At 39.2% G+C, this 24,029-nt stretch overlaps 1 protein-coding gene across 1 annotated transcript; it reads right to left on the bottom strand.

Annotated features, from left to right (window-relative positions):
• Positions 1-17,142: 17,142 nt before the first annotated feature.
• LOC124986413 (olfactory receptor 56-like) lies at positions 17,143-18,090 on the bottom strand. The gene has a single exon (XM_047554786.1). It carries the CDS (start codon positions 18,088-18,090, stop codon positions 17,143-17,145), a length of 948 nt encoding a protein of 315 aa, XP_047410742.1.
• Positions 18,091-24,029: the final 5,939 nt, after the last annotated feature.

Raw genomic sequence — 24,029 nt, 5'->3', positions numbered from 1 at the left:
ATCCTCGGGTTCAGATTAATACTGGATCCAGGCCTTTCCATTGTCCCGATAGAATGTCCTTCCAGAGCACTTGAGGTAGATGTTTTTTATTAGGCTCTGAATGATTGGCCCTCAGAATCGAGATTTTAAAAATTTAAAATGAACAAGGCAACAGATAATTTGTCTTTTGGGGATCTGTGTTATGCCCCTATTCCCCCTTTTTGTTTATAAAGCATGTTTTAAAGTGTTAAATGGGCACGCTCAACAATGCTTTGTCCAGTAGGATTATAGGGAATTCCTGTGACATGTTGAATGCCAAAGGTGGAACAAAATTGTTTAAAGACCTGGGATGTATATCCAGGACCATTATCTGTTTTAATTTGTTTGGGGACCCCTAGGATGGAGAAAGAATGTAAACAGTGTGTTATTACATCTTTGGTTTTTTTCTCCAGCATGAGCAGAGGCCATAATAAATTCTGAAAAGGTATCTATTGACACATGGATGAATTGTAGTTTTCCCAATTCTGAATAATGAGTTACATCCATTTGCCAAATATGATTGGGCTGAAGCCCTTTTGGATTTACTCCTAACGAGGGGTTAGGAATAAGTGTAGCACATTTAGAACAAGACTTGACTATGTCCTGAGCTGTTGCCTTAGTAATCTGATAGCGTAAACATAGAGTAGAAGCATTTACGTGAAATTGGGAATGAAAATTTTTTGCATTTTCAAGTGCATCAAAGATATGTGGGTCTCTGGTGGCCTTGTCTGTTAAATCGTGTAAACTTAGAGGACCTGGAAGGCCAGTATGAACCCAAACATGCCCAATAAAAAAAGGGCTTTTTCTATCCCAAATAAGTTTTTGTAAAGATTGTAAATACTTAGTGATGGTGGAAGTGAGGAAGAGCAGACCAGTTAATTCTAAATTTTGAATAGCATTAACAACGTATTTGCTATCAGAGAATAGGTTAAAGGGCTCATGGTGAGTTCTGAATACTTCTATAGCTACTAATAGTTCTGTTTGTTATGCAGATAGAGTATTAAACAGCAATGTTTCTGTAACATTATTTACAGTAATAGCACCCATATCATTTTTTGATCCATCAGTAAATATAAGGGTAGCTCCTATAATAGGTTCTTTTCAGGTGACTTTGGGGAAAATTATAGGATGTTGACTCCAAAATTGGAGAAGAGGATCAGATGGCAAATGATTGTCAAACACAGCAGAAGTACTAGTAAAGACTATAGCCCGTGAATTTGAATTATTAATAAGATATTGTATCTGATCAGTAGTATACGGAGTAGTTATTGTTGAGGGATGTGACCCAAAGGTGGAAAGGGATACTTTTAATGCCCTAAGGATTAATTCTGCCACAGATCCAGTAAACAAGGATAAGATATTGTTAGGGGCATAATTCATGTGAACCCATAGAATAGGACCCTTTTGCCAAAACACTCCTGTGGGTAACTTATTTGTGGCCAAGACAATGAATGATAAAGGCTTAGCTAGGTCAATACAATCAAGATGAACCTTTTCCATAGCTGTTTCAATAAGCTTGAGAGCTGTTCGAGCCTTAGGGGTAAGCACCCGCTTAGAAAGGGGATCAGAATCACCTTTAAGAGTGTCAAACAGGGGGCCCAAACTTGAGGTGGGTAAGTGAAGGTAAGGTCTAATCCAGTTAATGTCACCTAATAGCTTTTGAAAGTCATTCAAAGTCTTAAGTTGGTCTACTCAAATACTAATTTGTGGGTTTAACCATAGTTGCATTTATGATAGATCCCAGGAAGTTTTTGGTGTCTGTCATTTGTGACTTATCAATGGCAATATGTAAGCCCCACCTTTTTAGTGACTTTATTAAGGAACTATAACAATTTTCCAAGACAGTTTTTTCTTTATGAGCTAACAAAATATCATCCATATAATGATAGATTAAAAGTTGAGGGTTTGCTAGGTGTATGAGTTCAATGGCCTTGTTTACATATATTTGACACATAGTGGGGCTATTGGCCATGCCTTGTGGGAGAACTATCCATTCATATCTTTTATTAGGAGAACTGTTATTAAGTGAGGGCACAGTAAATGCAAACCTTTTGGTGTCTGAGTAATGTAACGGAATGGAAAAGAAGCAATCTTTTATGTCAATTACAATAGAGGGCCAATTAACTGGAATAGTCAATAAAGTAAGTAATCCTGATTGAATAGGTCCCATGGGCTCCATTATAGAATTTACTGCTCTTAGGTCATGTATTAGCCTCCATTTTCCTGATTTCTTTTTTATTTTGAATATTGGTGTGTTGAAAGGAGAGGTGGATGGTTTGATGTGTCCAGCCTCTAATTGTTCTTTAACCAATTGTTGGGTCACTTCTAATTTGTCTTTTGAGAGGGGCCACAGAGGGACCCAGACAGTTTTATCAGATTTCCATGTTATTTTAATTGCTTCAGCAGCCCCTAATGAAAATCCAATCCCTTTCTATCTTGTTTTGGAGTAACTAAAATGGGTGAAATAGGTCCTTGACTATTTTTCCCAAGACCTTTTCCCCATTTGTGTCTTTGGGCTAACATCATTTGATTAGCTTTTAGATTACTGTATGGGATCTTGGATGTGAGATATAAATCCATCTGTTCCATGATATCTCTCCCCCACAAGTTTACCGGGAGATGTTCAAGGACGTAAGGTTGGACGGTACCACTATGACCTTCTTCATCCTTCCATTTTAATATGGCTGCGCTTTTGTTAGGATTGGAAGCTATACCCAATCCCCTTAAAGTCTGATCTGCCTGATGAAACGGCCAGGCTTTGGGCCATTCTGTAATTTTGATAATACTTTTGTCAGCCCCAGTATCTAATAAGCCCTCAAAACTTTTGCCTTCTATCACTAACTTTGTCATAGGTCTATCTTTTAAATCCAATGTTAACATGATCATATTTTGGCCAGTAGAACCTAACCCTTAATTTCCCCTAATAATATTCTTTGATGGATATTGATCATGGCAGCTGGCTAAGACCAACAATTGTGCTATGCGATCACCCTGAGCTAATAGCTACACCTCTTGGTGAAGAAGCAAGGATTTTTATTTCTCCTGTAAAATCAGGGTCTATAACTTCAGGGACAATATTTAATCCTTTTAAAGCAGAAGAACTCCTCCCCAGAACCGAAGTTGGTATTGGTTGTACTCCCATCTCTGGAGTTAATACTGCTCTGGTGGAGGCACAGAGGTCCAATCCTGCACTTCCTCTTGTTTGTCTAGTTGGGGAGTCAAGGGGTAATAGGCCCGAGGTACGGACTGGATAGCCCCATATATTTGTGGACCCTGAGTCCGGGGGCCCTGATTCCCATTTTTTGGAGGTAAAGGGTTACCATCTTTGTCTCTAGTTGATTTACAGTCACTTGCCCAGTGTTTCCCTTTTTTACATCGGGGACATAATTTTGGCACAGGACCCTGGAGGCAGTCCTTTTTATGTGTCCATATTGTTTACACCGATAACACTGTTGGCCTGGGTGGGAGTTGGCATTGCCTCTAAGACCCTGTGCAAGTGCTGCAGCCATCACCTGACCTTGAATAAAAACCTCATTAATATCCCTACAAGCCTTTAAATAGGCTCCAAGGTCTTTGCTTTTCCAAGGTCTTATTGCTTCTTTACACCATTTATTTGCTTGCTCATATGCAAGCTGTTTGACTAAAGGCATAGCCTGGTCTACATCTCCAAATATATGTCCTGCTGTTTGAATCAATCTGTCTACAAAATCGGCATAGGGTTCATTGTTGCCTTGAATAACCTTAGATAACTGTCCTTGAAGATCGCCAGCACCTGAAAACGTTTTCCAAGCTTTAGTGGCAGCAGCACTAATTTGTTGATACACACTGGGGTGGAAATTAATCTGGTTTCCTTGCCCTTCATATGGTCCTTGGCCTGTCAGCATGTCTAGATTCCATTGAGGATTGCCCGCAACTGCATTACGTCAGGCAGTATCAGAACATAACTCTTGGTTGGCCATCTTCCACATAAGATATTGTCCCCCAGATAAACATGCTTTTGCTAAATTACCCCAATCAGTCAGAGTAAGATTTTGACTTGCAACATTCTCTAATAAAGAAATGGTAAATGCAGCTTGTACTCCATAGGACATAACTGCCTCTTTTAACTGTTTCACTGTTTAACTGTTTTATATCTAATATTTGATGATATCTCTGATTGTTTTGATCTTCAAATACCGGGAATATTGGGAACACTGATCGAGATGCTACATCAGCCCACTGTCTGGGGGCTGCCCCTGTGCAGCAAGTACATGTGCCCCTACAACTTGGAAAAGAGTGGTGACCTGGATTATATGCCAGAGGGCGGGGCACAGTAGGGGCTAAATGCCACTGAGAGAACTTCTTTTCTAGCTCTGTCTCAGATAGTTCCTGTTCTTCAGAGTTACATCCCTGTTCTGAGTCTGAACATCTACTTTCTCTTTCAGAAGCTCGACTTGATTGTTCTTCTTTTACAGTTTCTAATATCTCTTCCCCTTCTCTTAGCTGTTCTTGAAATTTTGGTTTTTTGGAAGTCAGACAGAAACAAACTAATGTCCATATAGGCAAAGTACCATGAGGGAGAGGCATTTTTTCATTTTGTTTACGGAGGTCCTTTCCCAAATGCTCCCATTGAGGGACAGTAAGGAGCCCTTCTTCTAAGAATCAAGGACAGGCTTCTTCTATAGTTTTAAGGAACGTCCGCACAGTCTAAAACTGTGTGGAGTTAGACTTTAACGGAGTTCCATTTTCTCTTAACAATGCCTTAAGAGAGCCTTCCATGCGAATCCATGAAATTTCCAATCCCATGGCTATAATATGGCCTCTCTGATCACCACAACAACAACAAACAGAAACCAAACAAGAAAAAGTAACAAAAATATTAACACAACTAACACCTTACACACATTCATTTACTACAGGACGTCCTTTGCTGTCTCTTGGGACAGACTTCTGTTAAGTTCCTTCACTAGGGGAGCCTTAAGGCCACTGTTTCCTCGAATAGGGAAACCTGCTAGTTGACTGCTAGTTGACTGTGCTAGTGAAAAATTTTCTCCTTTATTACTTACTTGAGCACTCACCGTTCCCCATACGGGCCACCAAATGTTGCTGTCCAGCGGGACATAAAGACACATACACCTCAGATTGTTATGAAGGAGCTTTTTTTTTTATTCGGATAACACCCTCTATATATAAGCAATCTCATGCATAAGCAATTTCGATCAGATATGTCCACCCAATCCTGTTAAAGGTCAAGCAATCACGAGCTCAAGCATACATGTAGCCAATTGTAATAGCTTCCTGTTTTTCTCCAGGCATACCAAGCACACCCTTTGGCTCCCTGCCAGCCCACATTAAACATTTATCATGTCAGTTCTGGAGGCTAGAAATAGACAATTGATGTTTCTGAGGGATGAGGGACAGTCTCTTCCATACCTCTCCAAGCTTCTGATATCTTCATTATTTCTTGCCTTTTTATGAGATTCTCCTGTGTCTTCATATACTCTTTTGTTTATGCCTGTACATCCTTTTGTCCACATTTCCCCCTGATTACAAAGACAGTCCTCTTGGATTTGGATCCACCCTAATCACCTCCCTTTACTTTGATCATCTTTAAAGACCCTATTTCCAAACAAAGTCATATTCTGAGGCAGTAGAGGATTCCAACATATCTTGTTGGGGAGGTGGAGAGATGAAATTCAACCCACAGCATCATATAATATTCATATATTCTGGGGATTAGAATGTGGAAACTTGAGAGGAGGCATTACTCAGTCTACCACAGGTGGTACCATTGACCTTAGATGACCAAAAAATTCTAAGTCCCTTGACATGGAATGCCATTCCACAGGCCCTGCCTTTTTTGGCTTCCCCAGACCCTTCAAGTTCCTTAGACTGTCTCTCAAGCAGAGCAGCTAGTTTAAGGGAAAGGGCTGAGGCAAAGTGAGGACAGTTATATTTCTTTCTTTTTTCTCCCCCAGAAAGTGATGTTTATTGGTTCACCATTAGAGTGTTGGTTGTCTGTGTCCTTTGCCAGTCCCCCACTAGCAGAGTCCATATCTGCCTTTGTCACACTTTGTCCCCAGACACAATAGGATTCCATCAAATATTACAGATGAATGAATTGACAGTGTGCCTAGGAGTTGGAACCTGAGCTCCTGGAAGTCCTTGCTCTGCCACCCACTCTTATCTTTGAAATTCTGACACCCAGGTGGTCTCCATGGACTCCTTGGGTACATCCACTCACCCATCTTTAATGCTAAGGCTGGCCTCACCCTCAATTACAACTTTGTGAAGCTCATTTCCTCACTGACCTGTGCCCTCAGAGGAAGGGTGGGGCTTGATTCTGAGCACGGTTCCACTTTGGAAAACGGGGATCCCTGAGGCAGTGGAAACCCTTGTAGCCAAAAGCCACACTAATTCTTCCAATTCTCCTAATGGTCTAAACTCCTTCCCACCTTGGGACCTTGAGCCACACAATTTCAAACTCTTGGAACCCATTACACACCTTGCCCACCTCCATCAATAGCTCTCTCCCTGCAGATTAAAGCACAACATTTTAGAAGAGTTCTAACAGTTTTAGAGCAGTCCCTCAGGACACAACTTCATCTTAGATATCAGAAGCGTAATAGATAAGTAATATTACTTCTATTTGTTTGATGTCTGCTCTTCCCATTGGATTACAAATGCAAGGGTAGACATGGTCCAACTTGTTGAAAGCTTTACCCCTAGCTATTTGCTCTGTGCCTGTTGCATATTTGTGGAATGAATAAGCTGAGTCTAGTAGATCTGAACTATTTCCTACAGACTGAGAATTCTTTATTTAGGTGGGGTTTAGGCTCCCATTAGCTGGTATCAGTGAATTTCAACACCCCATCAACACCTAGGCACATGGGATGTTGTCCCTACTCCTTTGAGTCCCTTCAGTCCACTAGGTTCCCCATTTTTTTCAGAAGTTTTCTTCCCAGACATATGGAACCTGCAGAGAACTAAATTTCAGCTAGAATAGCTTTCTCATTTCACCCCTGACTGCAGGTCTTTCTGGTTCTTAGAGAAGGGACAGATCTGAGGACCCTACAAGCATTGATTTTCAAAGTCATTGAACCTAAGATTCATTTGAGTTAACAATTTTTATCTATTTTCATAAAATATTTAAAAGGAATGTTCAGTTTATGTCATCTTCATCTTTCTGGTATCACTGTTGCTTGAGAAAAGAAGGAAGTCATCCCAAAGCTCAGAGGGAGAAGACTGAAAGTCATGGGAAAAATACATTCATGAGAATATGAAGCAGCATCAAAGAGTGATCAAGAGCAGGAATTCTAGAGTCAGAGTTGGATTGTCACCAATTACCAGCTGTGTGAACTTAAGCAAGTTGCTTGGCTTCTCTGTTCCTTGTTGCTAAAGCAGGTTTATAATAATAGCATGTAACTCATAAGGATTATTATGAGGAGTAAATTTATCAATATTTGCAAAGGTCTCAGAAAAGAACAAAAACCAATTGCATAATAAATGAATTATAAATAAAATGTGTTCTTCAATAATATATTTTTCCTGGTTTTATTATAAGAATATATTCATGATCAGACATAGTGGCACATACTTGTAATCCCAGCAACTGGGGAGGCTGAGGCAGGAAGATCACAAGTTCAAAGCCAGCCTCAGCAACGCAGTGAGACCCTGTCTCAAAATAAATTTTTTTCTTTAAAAGGGCTGGGAATGTGGCTAAGTGGTTAAGCACCTCTGGATTCAATCCCCGGTACTCCCGCTAAAAAAAGAAAGTATTCATAAGAACATGTCTATAAAAGGATGCATTAATCATAAGTACAATAGCCATATAAAACTATCTAATCAATAAGACCACACAAATAAAAATAAGCTTAAGTTACATTGCATGAAGGGCAAGGGGCCAGCACAGTGGGACAGTACCAGGAATATAATGGAGGCAAGCCAGAGCCAGTGATTGCTGTGTCAGAGGTAACCAGGGTGAGCTCTCCTGCCAGAATAGGAAAAAGCAGAGCAGTTAGGTCAAGGGAAAGGGCTGAGATGACTGGCTTGCCCCTATTGCCTTGCAAGCAGAGGCACTTGAAGATAATGCATCAGAAGCAAAGGCCAATGAGAAGAGGAACCTGCGTAACATTGTGGCTCACGCTGTTTGCCTACTTGCCTGGAGCCAGGCCTGTTTTGTCTGTATTTCCTCCCACTGGCTCACAGGTGCCTGCAGTGATGGCGTTCCCTTTACCCTGAGTCTTCAGGGTCCCTTTTGTGTTTCTTTCCCCTTAGGGAGCACCTTCTCCCTTTAGTACTCTTTTTCATGTCCCAAGGTATTAAAAGTTGTCTTGTAATTAAAAAAAAATCATAAAATATTCTGTATTCAATAATCCATTGCTTTGTATCTATTGTTGCCTTCCAGCCTCCCTCCCTCAATGCCACTGTCTAATGCAGCACTTAGCCTTCTGGAGCTGGAGCAAAAACACAGCCAACCTTCCTTGTATGTCTCAGTTAACTGACATACACAAGCTTCCAAATCATCTTTGCCGTTTTTTTTATGCCTGCAATGATACATCTATACATCAGTTAACAGTGAATCAGAGAAGATTCAATGAATGCCAGATATGGCAGAGGATAGGGGAAGGTGTGTTAGTCATCTTTGTGTTACCGTAACAAATTACTTGAGATAGTAAGAAAGAGAAAAGGTTTATTTGGCTCAAATATAAATATTTGTACTGGGGATTCAACCCAAGGTGCTTTACCACTGAGTTACATCCTCAGTATTTTTTTAATTTCCTTTAAATTTAGAGACAGGATCTTGCTAATTTTCCCAGGTTGGCCTTGAACTTGTGATTCTCTTACCACAATCTCCTGAGGGACTAGGATTATACACATGCCTGGGCAAGATTTCAGAAAGGACATTTTTTCCTTTGGTACAGGAATAGAATCCAGGGTCTTGCATACGATAGGCAAGTACTTCATCTCCAAGCTACATTCCCAGCCCTTATTTTGGCTCAGTTTCAGAGGCTTTGGTCCATGGTCAGTTGGTCCTATCGCTTTTGGTCCTTTTGTGGTGAAGCAGTTCATCATGATAAGAAGTACGTGGTGGAGCAAAACTGTCACCTCACGGCCTGGAAACAGAAAAAACTGGGAAGAGAAAGAGTAGGTCCCACGATTCCCTTTGAGGGCACACTCCCTGTGACCTAAAACTTCTCTCAGTTTCCACCTCTTAAAGGTTCCACCACTTCCCAATAGGGCCAATCTGGGGACCAAACCTTTTTTTTCCCCATATTTTTAATTGGTGCAATATAATTATACATAATGGTGGGATTTGTGCATAGGATATAGCTATATAATTTGCCCAATATCACACCTGGGGACTAAGCCTTTGACACATTTGCTTTGAGGAGACATTCTAGATCTAACTGTAGAAGGCTTAAGAAAAAACAAGATATTAACATTGCCTCAAAATATCTGTACATAATTACATATTAAAGAAAGAGAAAACAGTCTGAAGAAACCAGAGAACACTTTAAGCAAGTGGTCAAAGTTAACCCTCAATAGTAAAGAGGCAAAAGTCACTTGCTCAGAATTCCATTCTCTGAGAACGAACCCATCACCTACACAGTTCAGTATTCTAAGAAAGCTGCATTGTCTTAATATAATCATAAGGAATCAGGGAAACCTAAGTGATGGGCACTTGGTAAACTAAGATGCCTGTATTCTTCAAAAAGATCAACATCAGTTGGGCACAGTGGCACAGACACAGAAGCACACACTTGTAATCCCCATGAGTCAGGAGGTTGAAACAGGAAGTTTGCAAGTCTGAGCCCAGCCTCAGCAATTAAGAAGACACTGTCTCAAAATTTAAAATAAAAAGGACTGGGTTTAAGCCCCGGAATTTAAAAAAAAAAAAAAAAAAGATTAACACTACGTAATGACAAAGAAATGCTGAGAAGGACTGGGGTTTCTAAAAAAAAAAAAATGCTGGGACAATTGGGGATATTGAATTATAAACTGTAGATTAGAAAAAGTATTGTGTTATATGACAAGAGCTCCAAAATGGTAAAGCTGGGTAAAATACAGATGTTCATATTATTCTTCCAGGTTTTTGGGGTTTTGTTTTTTGTTTTTGTTTGTTTGGTTTTATTGTGTTTTTCCTTGTTTTGTTTTGTTTGTTTTGGGGTGGGGGCATTGGTACTGGGGATTGAGCCCAAGGGGAGCTTTACCACTGAACTACATTCCCAGACTTTTTTATTTTGAGAAGCAGTCTTGCTAAATTGCTTTGGGTCTCACTAATTTGCTGAGGCTGACTTGGAACTTGTGAGCCTCCTGCCTCAACCTTCAGAATCACTGGGATTACATGCACCACTGCACCTCGCCAGTATTCTTCCAAATTTTCTGTAAATTTGAAATTTTTTTTAAGAAAAACTTTTGTGATGGGCTGACAGATCTGGCTCCATGAGAATGTTATAGGCCAAACTCTAAGGGAAGTGACTAAATAGACTCCATTTTGCTCTGAGGTTCCATGTTATGTAGGAAATAAGTTTCTCCCATGGGAACACCCCACCTCTTTGCCCATCATCAGTTACTTAGTGTGACATGTTTAATACAATGGCAACTCCTATGTAGTGAAGAATTGCTCTCTTTTGATTCCTATTGCTTCTAAACAATGTACCATGTGAACAGTGATTGTGTGGATGTTAGCAACCATTCTTTAGTTTGTACCTAGGTAAGGGTCATTTTGACCCACTTCCCCCTTTGTCGATGATCTCATGATGTTAGTTTGTAATTTCAAATCATAGCAACAGACACTTATGATTAATGTGATTTTTGGTATAAGAACCCCTACAACCCTGTGGTCAGGGCTGTTTTCCCAATAGCCATTTTTTGGGGCATTGTGTGAGAGAGTCAGCTGGTCAGCTTAATAAAGACTCTCAAATTTGGACTTCTCAGTGGTGACTGGTCTGTTCTTAAGTTGCACCCCATAACACTTTTTTTTTCTTGTACTGTTTCATTGTTAACACAAATTCCAGACCCCAGATTCATCTGAAATTTTTTAGATAAAGTGTGAGATTAAAAGCCTGACTTTAGTGTGCCAGGGTAACACCATAATCCAGCTCTTTTCATTTTTTTTCCCCTCTTATTTTTATATTTTGCTATCACTGACCAAATCTGCTACCAAGAAAAAAAGAAAGAGGTGAGATCTTACTAGGTCTTACTAAAGTTGTGTGAATTAAACCATTTATTCCTAGTCACGGGAGAGTCATATAAACCCATGGGCAACCATAGTGTAAGGCTAGGTCTGATTAAGTTCAGAAATTACCCAATGCTTACTGGAACTAAGAAAAGCAGTTTTTTTGTTTGTGTATACTGGGAATCAAACCCAGGGTCTCAAGCATGCTAGGCAAGCACTCTATCACAGAGTCACAAACCACCATCACTACCCCATGAAAGCAATTGCAAGACCCATAGTAATGTTGTTTTGACAAAGAAATTAACACTAGCCCTAGTTCCCTCCCCATATAATTTTGGGGACTTCTGGTAACAGTTGAGGGAATTCTGAATTTTTCCCTGGAGGCCTGGGCAGGAGGTGGAGGTCTTTCTCTATTTTGAATATCTGGTTCTCTTTAGATGTTGTTTTTGCTGTTTTCAACGTCTCTTTGAGTCAAAGCAGAATGGGGGACAACCATTAAGCTTTGGGACTGATATAATGGAGGATGAAAGTCCTAAGTCTCCAAGAAAAGTTGACCACTTCCTCCCTCTTTCTGTTGCCCTGGTGACTGACAAATGCCACAATTCTGTAGAATTGTGACAGGTAGTGAGGAAATAAACATAGTCTTGTGATTCTGAGACCCGCGGTCCTCTGCATTGTGTCCCTCTGGGGCACAGTGTCAGCCACTCTGGGTTTCCTCCTGCAGCCTTCGCCTCCCGGGATCGCTGCTGCTGAGTGGACTCGGTCTGGTATTGGCTCGCGCGCTAGGGACAGAGCTCCAACGCGCCCACAGGAAAGACCGCGCGTACCGGGCCTGCGGGCCACTGGTTCTTGAGAGTTGCCTGCTTCTGTAAAGGGGGAGAACCATGTTACCAAGACCAGGATGAGTCTCAGGGCCTGCTGTAGTTCTCCAGCAGGAGGCGCCTTCTTGCCTAAACCCGGCATCCCCCAATATGCGGACTAAAGTACCCTCGCAGGGATCTCCTATGCATTCCCAACCCTGAACTCCGGCCCAGTGAGTAGGATGCCTCTGGGAGAGAGGATCTGCAGCTGAGGCTGTGGCTTCCCCAAGAATGTTGGTCCAGCAGACTGGGAGGTTTACTTGTTTTTTATTGGAGAGATTAGATGGAAATTATGCATCAAGAGGCTTCCAGGCTTCCCTACCATGGGAAACTTCCTATATTCCTTGTCTAATATCACCTCTGTCTTGGTGGGAAGGAGCTTTGATTAAGGTAAGACAGCTGGAGTGGTAAGAATTCAGGAGCTCCCTCTTTTCATTTCCACCTCATTTTCCAGATCTGACCACTCTCTCCAGTTAGGGCAAGACAACATGATCATATGGTCTTGGAGAGGAGAGGCTGCTGTCCTGCGACATTTATCTTCCCCAGCTCTGGTTGTGGACAGACCTATCAGCTCCCAAGCTATGGTGCTGTGAGGAAGGGGTGAGGGTTTAGTAGTGGGTGTAGGAGAGTTCTTTACAAAGGTTTTACAAAATTTTTAAAAGTTAGCCAGACATAACTATGATTTTTCTTCATTACACAGCACCACAGATACATATTGTCACCAGGACAACAGAAAAGAGAGGAAGAGTCACCTCTTGGAGGACTCAAGACTCAGGACTTTCTCAGTTATTTGAGTTCCAGTACCTAAAGTTGTCTTCAATTCTGTTTCAACTCAAAGAGAGCAGTGAAAACAGAATCATTTATCTGATGCAAAGTCATTATTTAAGGAAATTCAAATTTTCAAAGAAGAGGAAGACCTCCATCCTCTGTCATGGGCTTCCAGGGAAAATTCATAGTCACTTCAATAACTGTCCAGAAGAGGTCTATAACACCATGCAAGATGTTTTCTTTCTTTCTTTCTTTCTTTTTTTTTTTTTTTTTTTTTGCAAGATGTTTTCTTTAAATGAGGACTAGAAAATTAGAAAGTTCCCTTCCATCTTCTATTCTGAAAATCGAGGAATGGATGACTGAGCTCAGTTTGCAAATCAGACTTGTCCTGGAGACCAGATGGTCCTGTTTCACAGAATGGGCAGAGATTTTGGAGAGTTACCATGAGCCATGACTGTGCCACTTCTTAGGCAGCAACCGTAAGCAGATGAACTTTAAAAAGGTTGCCTTACCTCTATGAGCCTTAGTTTCTCTTGTCTGTCAAATTGGGATTAAAACTTTACAAAACTTTTAGGGAGATTAAATGAAATATGTGTGAAATGCCTGACATGCAACAGGTGCTTAAATCAATGACCTTCTATCCCCTGGTGCTTCTTCCCTACTGACAACACTGACCCCAGAAAGAAATTATTCACTTGTGTCATAATTTTGTGTGTGGGCATGCTGGGGATCAAACTCAGGGTCTCATGCATGCTAGGCAAGTGCTCTACCACAGAACTATACCCCCAGCTCCTCTCATCTGTTAAATTGAGTCAGCAACTCACTTATCCAGGGTACTAGTGATAAATGTGTGAGCTGAGATAAGGCACCAAACAGGAGACATATCCCTTCAGAGGTCAGTCAGATGGGTGCTCATGGCCTCAAGTCACTGGCTATAAATAATACCCCTCTCATATTCCTTATACACATAACATATTATTGAGGAGGGGGTTGGTCTATGAGGGGAAATAAGAGCCTCTCCCTCAAAAAAGAGTCTGGGGAATGAAAATGATCAAATTATGCTAATATATGAATATCTGACAATGAATTCCACTATTATGTAAAATTATAATGAATCAATTTTAAAAATTGAAAAAGAAATTACACTCCTAGAAATTTCTCTTACCTTTTATATTCTCAAATAAAATGCAGGAGAAACTAGAAGAACTACTAATGGCAATGTGGACTAGCATGTCAGATTAGAATCTGGAAGTGTCCCAAATATGAATATAAGTACCCTGACTATACATTCCTCCCCAGAGAAATTCTACTAATTGACAGTAGAGATGGAGCTGAAAAATGAAGGTAGCTCTCCTAATCACAGTATAGCCAGGGCCCTGCTATAGGTAAGTGCATATGTGAACTCATAATGTAATTCAACCCCCTTCTATCTCAAATCCTAATATGAGTAAATAATATTCTCAGCTGGAGTGGCAATATAGGAAGTTAAAAGTTGGATTGAAGACCAATAATCTCATATTAAACCAAAGCAGAATTGAAATTGGTCCAGCCACCAAGTCAACTCTATTAATGGTGGGATCTAAGTGATCTTATCCCAGCTGCCTGACAGAAGGAAGGGTATTCCCTCTCTTGGAAAACAAAATAAACAGAAAATTATCTAATTCAGTCTACAGGTTTTTTTTTTTTTAATTGAAAATGTCCAACAGAAAATCAGGAAATTATAAAACATGCAAATAAGGTCTCAAAATGTGACCTGCAAAAGAAAACATCATTAATACAGATAGACCTATAGATGACACAGATTTGGAAATAGATTATACTTTAATGAATTTAGAGGATAAGACTATCAGAATGGACAAACAGATGGAGACTTGCAACACAGCAATGGAAACCTTAGGAAAAAAATAAAATTGAAGTTCTAGACCTAAAAAATGCAATATCTGAAATAATATTGAATGGGATCAACAGTATCTTGGACATAAAACAAGAAATTCAGTGACCTAGAATGGAGATAGGCAAATCTTTTCTGTAGAAAACTAGATAATAACAGTTTAGGCTTAGTAAATCATTGCTCTCTGACACAACTACTTACCTCTTGCTGTTTAGCACAAAAGCAGCCTTACACAATATGTAAATGTACTAGCAAAACTATTTATAGAAACAGCCAGTGAACCAGATTTGACCTGTGTGTCACAGAATGCTGATTCCTGAATGGGAAACTAGTCAATAGAAAATCCCAAACTAAAGCACAAAAAGACAAATGAGTGGGTAAATAGAACTGTATCAGAGACCTATGTGACAATGTCAATCTAGCATATGGGTCTAAAAAGTCTTTGAAAGAGAAAAGGGATGATTAAAAAAAATTTTGGTAAACCTAAATTTTTCCAAAATTGTAATGATACTCCAACATACAGATTTAAATAATCTTAGGGAAATTCATTCAGAATGATAAAAAAAAAAAAAACCACACCAAGGCACATCATTATCAAGTTATTGAAAACAAAAGATAAAATCTTTGAAGTGACTAAGAAAACAAGATGTAAGTATAAAATGGACAGTCAGCTTCTCATCAGAAATAACAAAGAACCAGTGCAAAGACATTTAAAGTACTGAAAGAAAAAAAAATCAACCAACTATTTTATAACCAGAAAAAAAAAAATCATTCAAGAATGAAAGAAAAAGATACAGTGGTGCTTACTTGTGATCTCAACAGCTTGGGAGGTTGAGGCAGAGGATCACAAGTTCAAGGTCAGCCTTAGAAATTTAGTAAGAACCTCAGCAACTTAGTAAGAACCTGTCTCAAATTTTTAAAAAAGACTTGGGATGTATCTCAGTGGCAAAGAACCCTTGGGTTCAATCCCTAGTTCCAAAAATAAAAATAAACTTAAAAATAGAAAAAAAGGGGTCAGGGTGTAGCTCATTATTAGAGTGCCCTGTGTTCTCAATCCCTAGTACCAAAAAAGAATAAATAAATAAAATTTCAGACATACAAAAGCCAGAGAATTTATTTCCAGTAGCTTCAACCAGACTTGAAAGTTTTTCAGGCCAAAGAGAATAATACAAGATGGAAGAACAGGAGTAAAAAGCAGTAAATATATAAATAAATATAATACTATTTTTCCTTAAATGGATTAAAATACTATTGCTTGCTTAAAACAAAAATATTAAAAATGCATTGGGGTTTTAATCACATAGAAGTGAGTATATGATAAAAGAGCCAGAAAGAAACATAAAAGGATCTATGATGTTTTAAATTTTCTATATTGTGAGTCATTACAACAAACGTGTACTACAGTACATGTAAGAATGCATAATATAAACTCCACATAAGAAATTAAGTAATTAAATAAAATGTGATTAAGAAAAGAAAGATTTATACCTAAAAAGTTAATAAAGGACTTGGTGCAGAGGCCCACATCTGTAATCCCAGTGACTCAGCAGGCTGAGGCAGGAGGATTTCCAGCTTGAGATTAGTCTTGGCAACTTAGATCCTGTCTCAAAATAAAAAAGAAAAAGGGCTAGGGATGTAGCATATCCCTGGATTCAATCCCCAGTACCAGGAAAAATAAGTTGTCAGAGATGATAAAATGAAATATGAAATAATTTTGATTTGTCCAAAAAATGTAAATAGGAAAAACAGTATTTGGGGACAAATACAAATAATAAAAGTAGAAAATTAAGAGTAAAATGATAGATTTAAATCCAATCAGAAAAATAGTTAAACTAAATATAAATGAACTAAACAGTCCAATTAAAAGAGATTGACAGACCAAGTTTAAAAAAAAAAAAAAACTATTATGTGTGCTACATATCATAAACATCTCACTTTAAAAATAATAGGATAGAAAGACAAAGATACACTTTGCAAACATAAATCATAGAAAATTTGTTGAGACTTTTAATATCAGAAAAGTTTTAGAAGTGTTATCAAAAATAAACAAATTCCACCAGGCATAGCGTTTTATGCCTGTAATTCCAGCTATTTAGGAACTAAAGTAATGGAATGCAGAAAGCCCCCAAAGAAGAGGGCAGGACTTGGGGTAAGATGACTTTCCTTAGTAATGGGCATTTCCTGGAGAGGGACAAAACAGCTCTCACCTGCTGACTCTCCCAGTAGCTGTGGAATGAAGACTTCTCTCTTTGTAACCTGATAGGCCCAGCCTTTTACTCAGCATGAGCATGATGGATTAAACTGACCTGTTAATTTTATTAACTCTGGTCAGAAAGGTGTTTTGTTTTCAGTAGGGCACATTTGTTTCTCCTCTAATCAAACTACAATTGGCTGACCCAGGTCCCCTGGCTGCAGGGCCCACATCATCAGATGGCAGCATCAACTTAATGTCCTCCACCACAGGGACACCTTCCCAGGAGTTTCCTCAAAGCCCCTGCCACTTCCTTGTTCCTCAGACTGTAGATGAGAGGATTGAGCATGGGGGTGATCATGGTGTAGAAGGCAGAGACCACCTTGTCCTGCTTGGAGGAGTGGTAGGCCTGGGGTCGCATGTAGGTGATCATGGCTGCGCCATAGAAAAGGGAGACCACCGTCATATGGGAGGAGCAGGTAGCAAAGGCCTTCTGCCGGCCTTCCACAGAGCGCATGTGGAGCACTGCCACCAGGATCCGCAGGTAGGAGGCAGAGATGACAGAGAAAGGCAGGAGCAGCATGAGGACACAGCAGACGTAGATCATGGTCTCATAGAGGGAGGTGTCAGCACAGGCCAGCTTGAGCACTGCGGGGACCTCGCAGAAGAAGTGGTCGATCTCCTGGGAACCACAGTAGGGAAAACGGAGTGTGAAAACAGCTTGGATCAGCCCATCCACCAGTCCAAAGAGCCAGGACCCCGCCACCATGAGCCAGCAGATTCGGCGGCTCATCACCACCGAGTACCTCAGTGGGTTGCTGATGGCCACATAACGGTCGTAGGCCATGAAGGCCAGAAGGAAGCATTCATCCCCCAGGAGGGTGAGGAAGAAGAGGATCTGGAGTCCGCAGCCTGTAAAGGAGATGGAACCACCGCCCAGCAGGAAGTCAGCGGCCATCCGTGGCACAATGGTGGAAATGAGCATGAGGTCCATGAGCGACAGCCAGCTGAGGAAGAAGTACATGGGACTGTGGAGGCTGGAGTCCACATTGATGAGGAGGATCATGAGCCCGTTGCCAGAGAGGGCCACCAGAAACATGATCATGATGATGGAGAAGAGGAAGAGGTGTAATGGCGTGTGGGTGAAGAGGCCCAGGAGGATGAAGTGGGAGATGAGAGTCTGGTTTCCCGCCCAGGCCATTGTTCCTGCAAGGCACTGGAGAGATGGTAGGGATCTGGAAGCAGAAGGTTTACACTTAGAATTACAATACCAAGGAGGTTTCAACTTTGCTCAATATGTTGTCCTTTTTAAATGTGACTTTGTTTAGGAAAAAATGTGTGGAGTCCTTAAGAAAAATGCAGGTGATGGTGGTTGTTAAGTTTTAGGACTTTCTGCAGTAGTTAAGAAATTCATTTTAAGCTTTTTAATTGTGGGAAACTGTTTCTGCCTCTGCTGGGAATTATTCTTTTCTTTGGCACACAATCAAGGATTTGGTTTTTTGTTTTGTTTTGTTTGTTTTTTTCAAAAAAAGTACTTAAGCAGCAAAATTTATTAGCCACATGTGCTGGGCAATTCAGGTTACTTGTCTTAAATTGAAATAACAAATTATAATATAGAATGATAGTAAAAATTGAATTGGGAACATAAGCAATGCTTAGTAGTTTAAAGTTGATAACAACTGACATTACTGTAGCATTTCTCACATGCCAGACACCAAGATGAGCACACTGCTACATCCTCACATTTAATCCTCATAACTACCCTGGAATAAAGAGATGATCATCATCTCCAATTCACAAATGGGGAAAATGAGGCAAAGGCAAGTTTTTGTTTTTTTTTTTTTCAGATATGAAAGCTTAAAGTATTTTTAAAGAAACATAGTAAATAAAAAGTTGGAGACAACCCAAATGCCCAACATGAAAAAATAAATAAATAAATAAATTACAATATAGTCACATGGCAAAATAATATTTAGTCAATGGAATATATATGACATTTTCATAGATCACAAAAAAATTTATTGAATATTCTTAAGTGTTTCTAAAGATTGGAAGAAAATATGCCAAGCTATTAACAGTGTGATTTCTTCTAGGTAGTAAATAAAGTCTATCTCCCCTTAATTTCTTTGTACTTTACATATTTTCTCTAAGAACACAGATGTATAGTTTAACTTTTAAAATAAAATTACACTGTACATAGGCTCAGCACACAAAATCATCTGCTCTCTCATAAATACCACCAACCAATTAGCAAATGCTGGAAAAGTAAGAAGATCTTATTCATAATTGCAACAAAAACTATGAAAGCTATAATGTATGTAGGAAAGAACCCTAAAGTTAAACATTATGAAACTTTGGTGAAAAACAATTTTAAAGGGCTGAAAAAAACTACGCCTGGGCTGAGGACCGCAAAAAAAAAAAAAAAACAAAAAAAACTACACCTATTCCTGACTCAACACTGTGTGTTTGTAAATTTTTCACAAAATTAATTTGTAAAATTCATGTGATCACATTTGAAATACTAATAAGACATTTACATTTTGAAAATGGAAGGATAGAATTGAAGTTCTTTCAGAAATTCCCCCAGAGCAGTAAGGAGATCAAGAGCAGACATATGGTCCTTGTTGCACAAAATTGCAATACTTTAAACTGAACACACAAAATATCTGGAAGGGACAAAGCTAGTAGAGACTGAGCAGGGTGGAGGAGAAAGTGGAAAAAGGACACCACAGCACCTTCCCCAAAGAGAGGGGCAAAGTGAAAATTGCTGTTTTATACTAGGTGCAAAGTCTACTGCAAGAAATCTCTCAGGACCTGATTTACTCCAAGCAGCAGAGGAGAAGAAATGGAGCAAAGAATCACACAGACAAAACAATATTTGCAGGAAGAATTCTGTCTTTGTGGCAGGGACAGGAGAGAGAACTTGCATTACGGATAACCCTAGAGTTTCCCATCTCATTAGCCTGAGAATTTTAACAGTTAACCTAAATACTAAGGGTCTAAAAAACTCCAGTTCTAGGTTAAAATGAATGATTGGACATATCTGTCATTCTTACCTCCAAAAATACCACTAGAATGACGGTAACCACAGATAACAATGAAAAGATAATTAAAACATTCTTTTATACTCTAGAAGCAATTGGACATGTGCTAACTGACTTACAAACTGTTAAAGGCTAAGTTCTACTCTGACAGTGGCCAAAAAGAACAATAACCACAGAACTGATACAAGGGCTCAAGAACCGGTGGCAGTAGGCACCAAAATAAGTAGAGGTGAAGGTGAGACCAAAATATGGATTGCTTGAATGTCTAGTAGAGAAACACATTGATGTAGAGATCTCTTCCCACTCCACACTGGCAGATCTTGCCCGTCCCTTACCCTGGGCAAAAAAACACAAGACAGATTCCCCAGGGAAGGTGAAACAGAATTCAAGACCACAGGAGACTCAGGGAAGGTGGCAATGCCCTGAACATTAGTAGAAAGGTGATAAATGTGGGATGCCGCCCTCTTCTCCCTCTTAGCTCTCATTACCAGAGCTATTCCCTTCTGGAAGGAAATTAAAAGAACTGTACCCCACAGCCAGGGATCTGGCCCAGGAAATATCTAAAGATATTAATGTTGGAAAACTTTGTAAAAAGCTTATATCACTCAAAGTGAAGACTTAATTAACATGCCCCACCCACATATTCAGAGAACCCTAGTTTTTTTTACCCCACACTTTAATATAAGCACATAACCAGACAGCAATCAAAAACAGGCAGCAGACAACCAGAAAATTTCCCACACTTAAGAGAAGGAAAATCAAAAAACAATATGGAGGAAAACAGAGAATCTTCAAGGCAATGAAGTTTTTTTTAAAAATTCTTTTCCACATGAATGAGATAAGGTAATATTTTAAAAAACAAGAATAAGATACTATAGAAAAGGCAGTATACAGAGAACAACGAACTATTTTCAAAATAAAAATACATTTTGAGCAGTTCTACTTCCAGTAATTCAATAAAAATATCTGATAAATATATTTGTATATATGCAAAATGACTTACAAGGCATAGATTTATTTTCTACTCGAAGTAGAAAAAAACTGTAAAAATCTAACCAACAGAGGAAAGGCTGAATAAACAATGGAATGATGCAAATTAGAAACAGAATGAAATTACTTCTTATGTATTGATATAGAATCTTAATATTGTTTAAAAATACAATGATATGAAAGAGGCAATACACAGAAGTGTGTGTAACAGGTATATATGTACAATTTGCATAACATGTTATATCACATACAGGATAGTTATGTATCACAATTACAGATTACACATTGTTATACAAATTATAATCATATAATTGTACTGGATTGGAGGTGTAACTCAGTGGTAAAGTGTAGCAAGCATGAGGCCCTGGTTTCCATTCCTAGTACCACAAAGAGAATATAATTATATTAAATTATATATCTTTAATATATCATGTGCTATTAATAATATTATATTTTACACATATTTGTAAAAAAGTATGTGTATATGTATATATACATGTTTCCATAAATAAAAATTTCTGAAATAAAATAGAAGAAGCTAATAAAACTGCCTCAGAGGAAAGAATCAGAAGAATCAGATTACTATGATTAGGGCAGAAAAGAGAGTCTAGGTGGTATACACATTTTCACCTTTAGAATTTTAATCTTTGTAGAACAATAAAATAAATATAATGTTGATATGATATTCAATAGAATTTGTTGTAAAAATTGGTAAGGTAACAACCAACATGTATGGATAGCACATTATAGTTACTGAGTAAATATCTACTGAAGAAATGGTTAAAATAATTTTGGGGAAATTACCTTCTCAAAATACAGTATAATACTACATTAATTTCTCTTTCTTTTCTCCCTTCCTTCCTTCCTTCCTTCCTTTCTTTCTTTCTTGTTGGTGATAAAAGCCAGGACCCTGCACATGTTAGGCAAATACTCTACAACTGATCTACATCCCCATCCTGTAGGACAATATTTTTAAGCACATAAAACAAATAATGATTAGAAAATATCTTGGGAAAAGTAAACTTAATAAGTTCATATTTTCATAGGAAAAGTTAACATTGATTGCATACTAATCCAAGTATCCAATCCTCTGGAGTGTAGGGAGGTGATCCCTTTGTTGCCAAAGCAACCTGGGCACACACAACCAGTCATAGTCCCTAGAAGCAAATCAAGAGTACCATCCTAGGGAACAATGGTGAACCTCAGAGAGCAACAGGACAGAACGCAATTAAGAGAGAACACACAAGAGAAAGAAGGGAGGGATCAGAATGGAAAGGAAAGAGGAGAAGCACTAACAGTACATCAAGAGGGGAAGGGAGAGATTTTTAAAAGAGTAAATGGAAAAGGAGACAAAAGAAAGAGACATGAAACAATGGAGAAAAATAAAAGAAGGAAAATGTTAAAATATCAGAAATTACTTTTACCCAGAAGAAACAGAAGGAAAACAAGGGACAAAGTGACAGAGTGCAGGAAACATAGGCACCGTGAGAAAGGAGAGCAAACATGCCGATAAAGAAGGGTCAGAGGAAAGAACAACACAGATGGGACCAGAGACAAGAAGGGAAAGGGTACCTGGCTGAAGGGGCAGCCAGGCAGAGGGACAGAGCACTCCTCTTGTCAATATTGTAAAGAGCCCCATGACTTCAGGGATGCAGTGAGAGCTGGCATCTCTCTGCCTCTTCCCATCCTGCTGGGAAAGGCTGTAGAGAAGCCTGCATTGCCTTCAAATGCTCTCACTCCTGTGTAACCCTTGACCCTTTCAGTGTTGATGGAATGGGAAGGCCAACTGGATCAATCAGCAGAGGGTCTACACAGGGAACAGTGGAGGGCACCTGGTACTGAATGCCAGGCTTAGGAGTTGGGACCTTAAAACATTACCAAGAAATGGTTAAGAGTTGGGGCTTAACCAATTATTAGATCTGAGGGCTTGGGCAAGAGCTTACTGAGCTTTTCATCTCATCTGCTAAATGAAGACAAGAACAATCACTTTCCAGGGTTGTTATGAAGATTAAAATAGTTACTGTGTTCAAAAGCTCCAAACACTTGCCTGCTTCCCATACAAAAAGCTCAATAAACAGGGACCATTTTCAGACTTGGTCAAAGGACACAATGACTGACAGACGAGGAGACTGAGGAGAAACTGTTTGGAAGCAGCTGTGATGGCCCAAGCAGGAGATGGCTTCTCACTGTGTGACCTTGGGCAGATTCCTTAACCAATTCTGCTGTTCAGTTTCATCATCTATATAACTAGGGTAATAACTGAACAAGAAATATTTCCTTATATGGCAATTAAGGATAAATAATGTATGTAAAAGGCCCTCCTGCAAGCCTGCTACCTAGTACATGCCCAATATATCATGACCTCCCATCATTTATTAAGCTCTGCAAAAGGTGGTAGCAGGAAGACTATAAAAGATGAGGGGATTTTTTTGAAAATGTTGCATAGGTATTCAGAATTTCCAGGTTGAAAGGGAACTTGGACACTGTTTATTCTGACTTGTATCTGATGAAATGATTGGTTTTTTAATAAATGCTTTTAAATCAAGTGGTCAGATAAATTTATCTAGTTTTATCTAATCCCTTGCTACCAGATGACACACAAATTTCCACCATCAAAGCTTTCCCAGGTAACTATAACACACATACATTCAGTTGGGCACCAGTAGGAGATATTTTATGGCAGGAAGGTCTTCCTGCATCCTTCAGACCAGACCAAAACCCAAGGTTGTACATAGAGATTCCTGAAGAAGCACAGTTGGGAGTTTTGTTGGAGAACTCTGCACCAAAAAGGAGGGAAATCAGATCCGCAAAAGAACTTTCCCACAGAGGAAAAAAAAAAAAAACCTATAAAGTAGAAAAGAAGAGTGGAGAAACACCAAAGCATGTTTTTCCAAATAAGAGCAGAACCCTGACTATCTTTCAAGAAGAAGGGGTACAGAAGAGAATATGAGAAGAGAAAAATACTTGGTAGCAGAAGAATAGCAAGCAGCAACTTGTTTCCAAGAAAAAGAAATGTAGATGGATGTGGTAGATGGACGGGAGTGAGTTGAATTACTGTTTTTCAGGCAAAATCTAAATCTAATAACCATGTATTAACAGGAACAGA

This window comes from Sciurus carolinensis, chromosome 6, assembly GCF_902686445.1.
Source record: "Sciurus carolinensis chromosome 6, mSciCar1.2, whole genome shotgun sequence".
NCBI classification, from domain to species: domain Eukaryota; kingdom Metazoa; phylum Chordata; class Mammalia; order Rodentia; family Sciuridae; genus Sciurus; species Sciurus carolinensis.
Note: the sequence above shows the minus strand (reverse complement) of the source record. Positions and strands in the feature narration are given on the sequence as shown.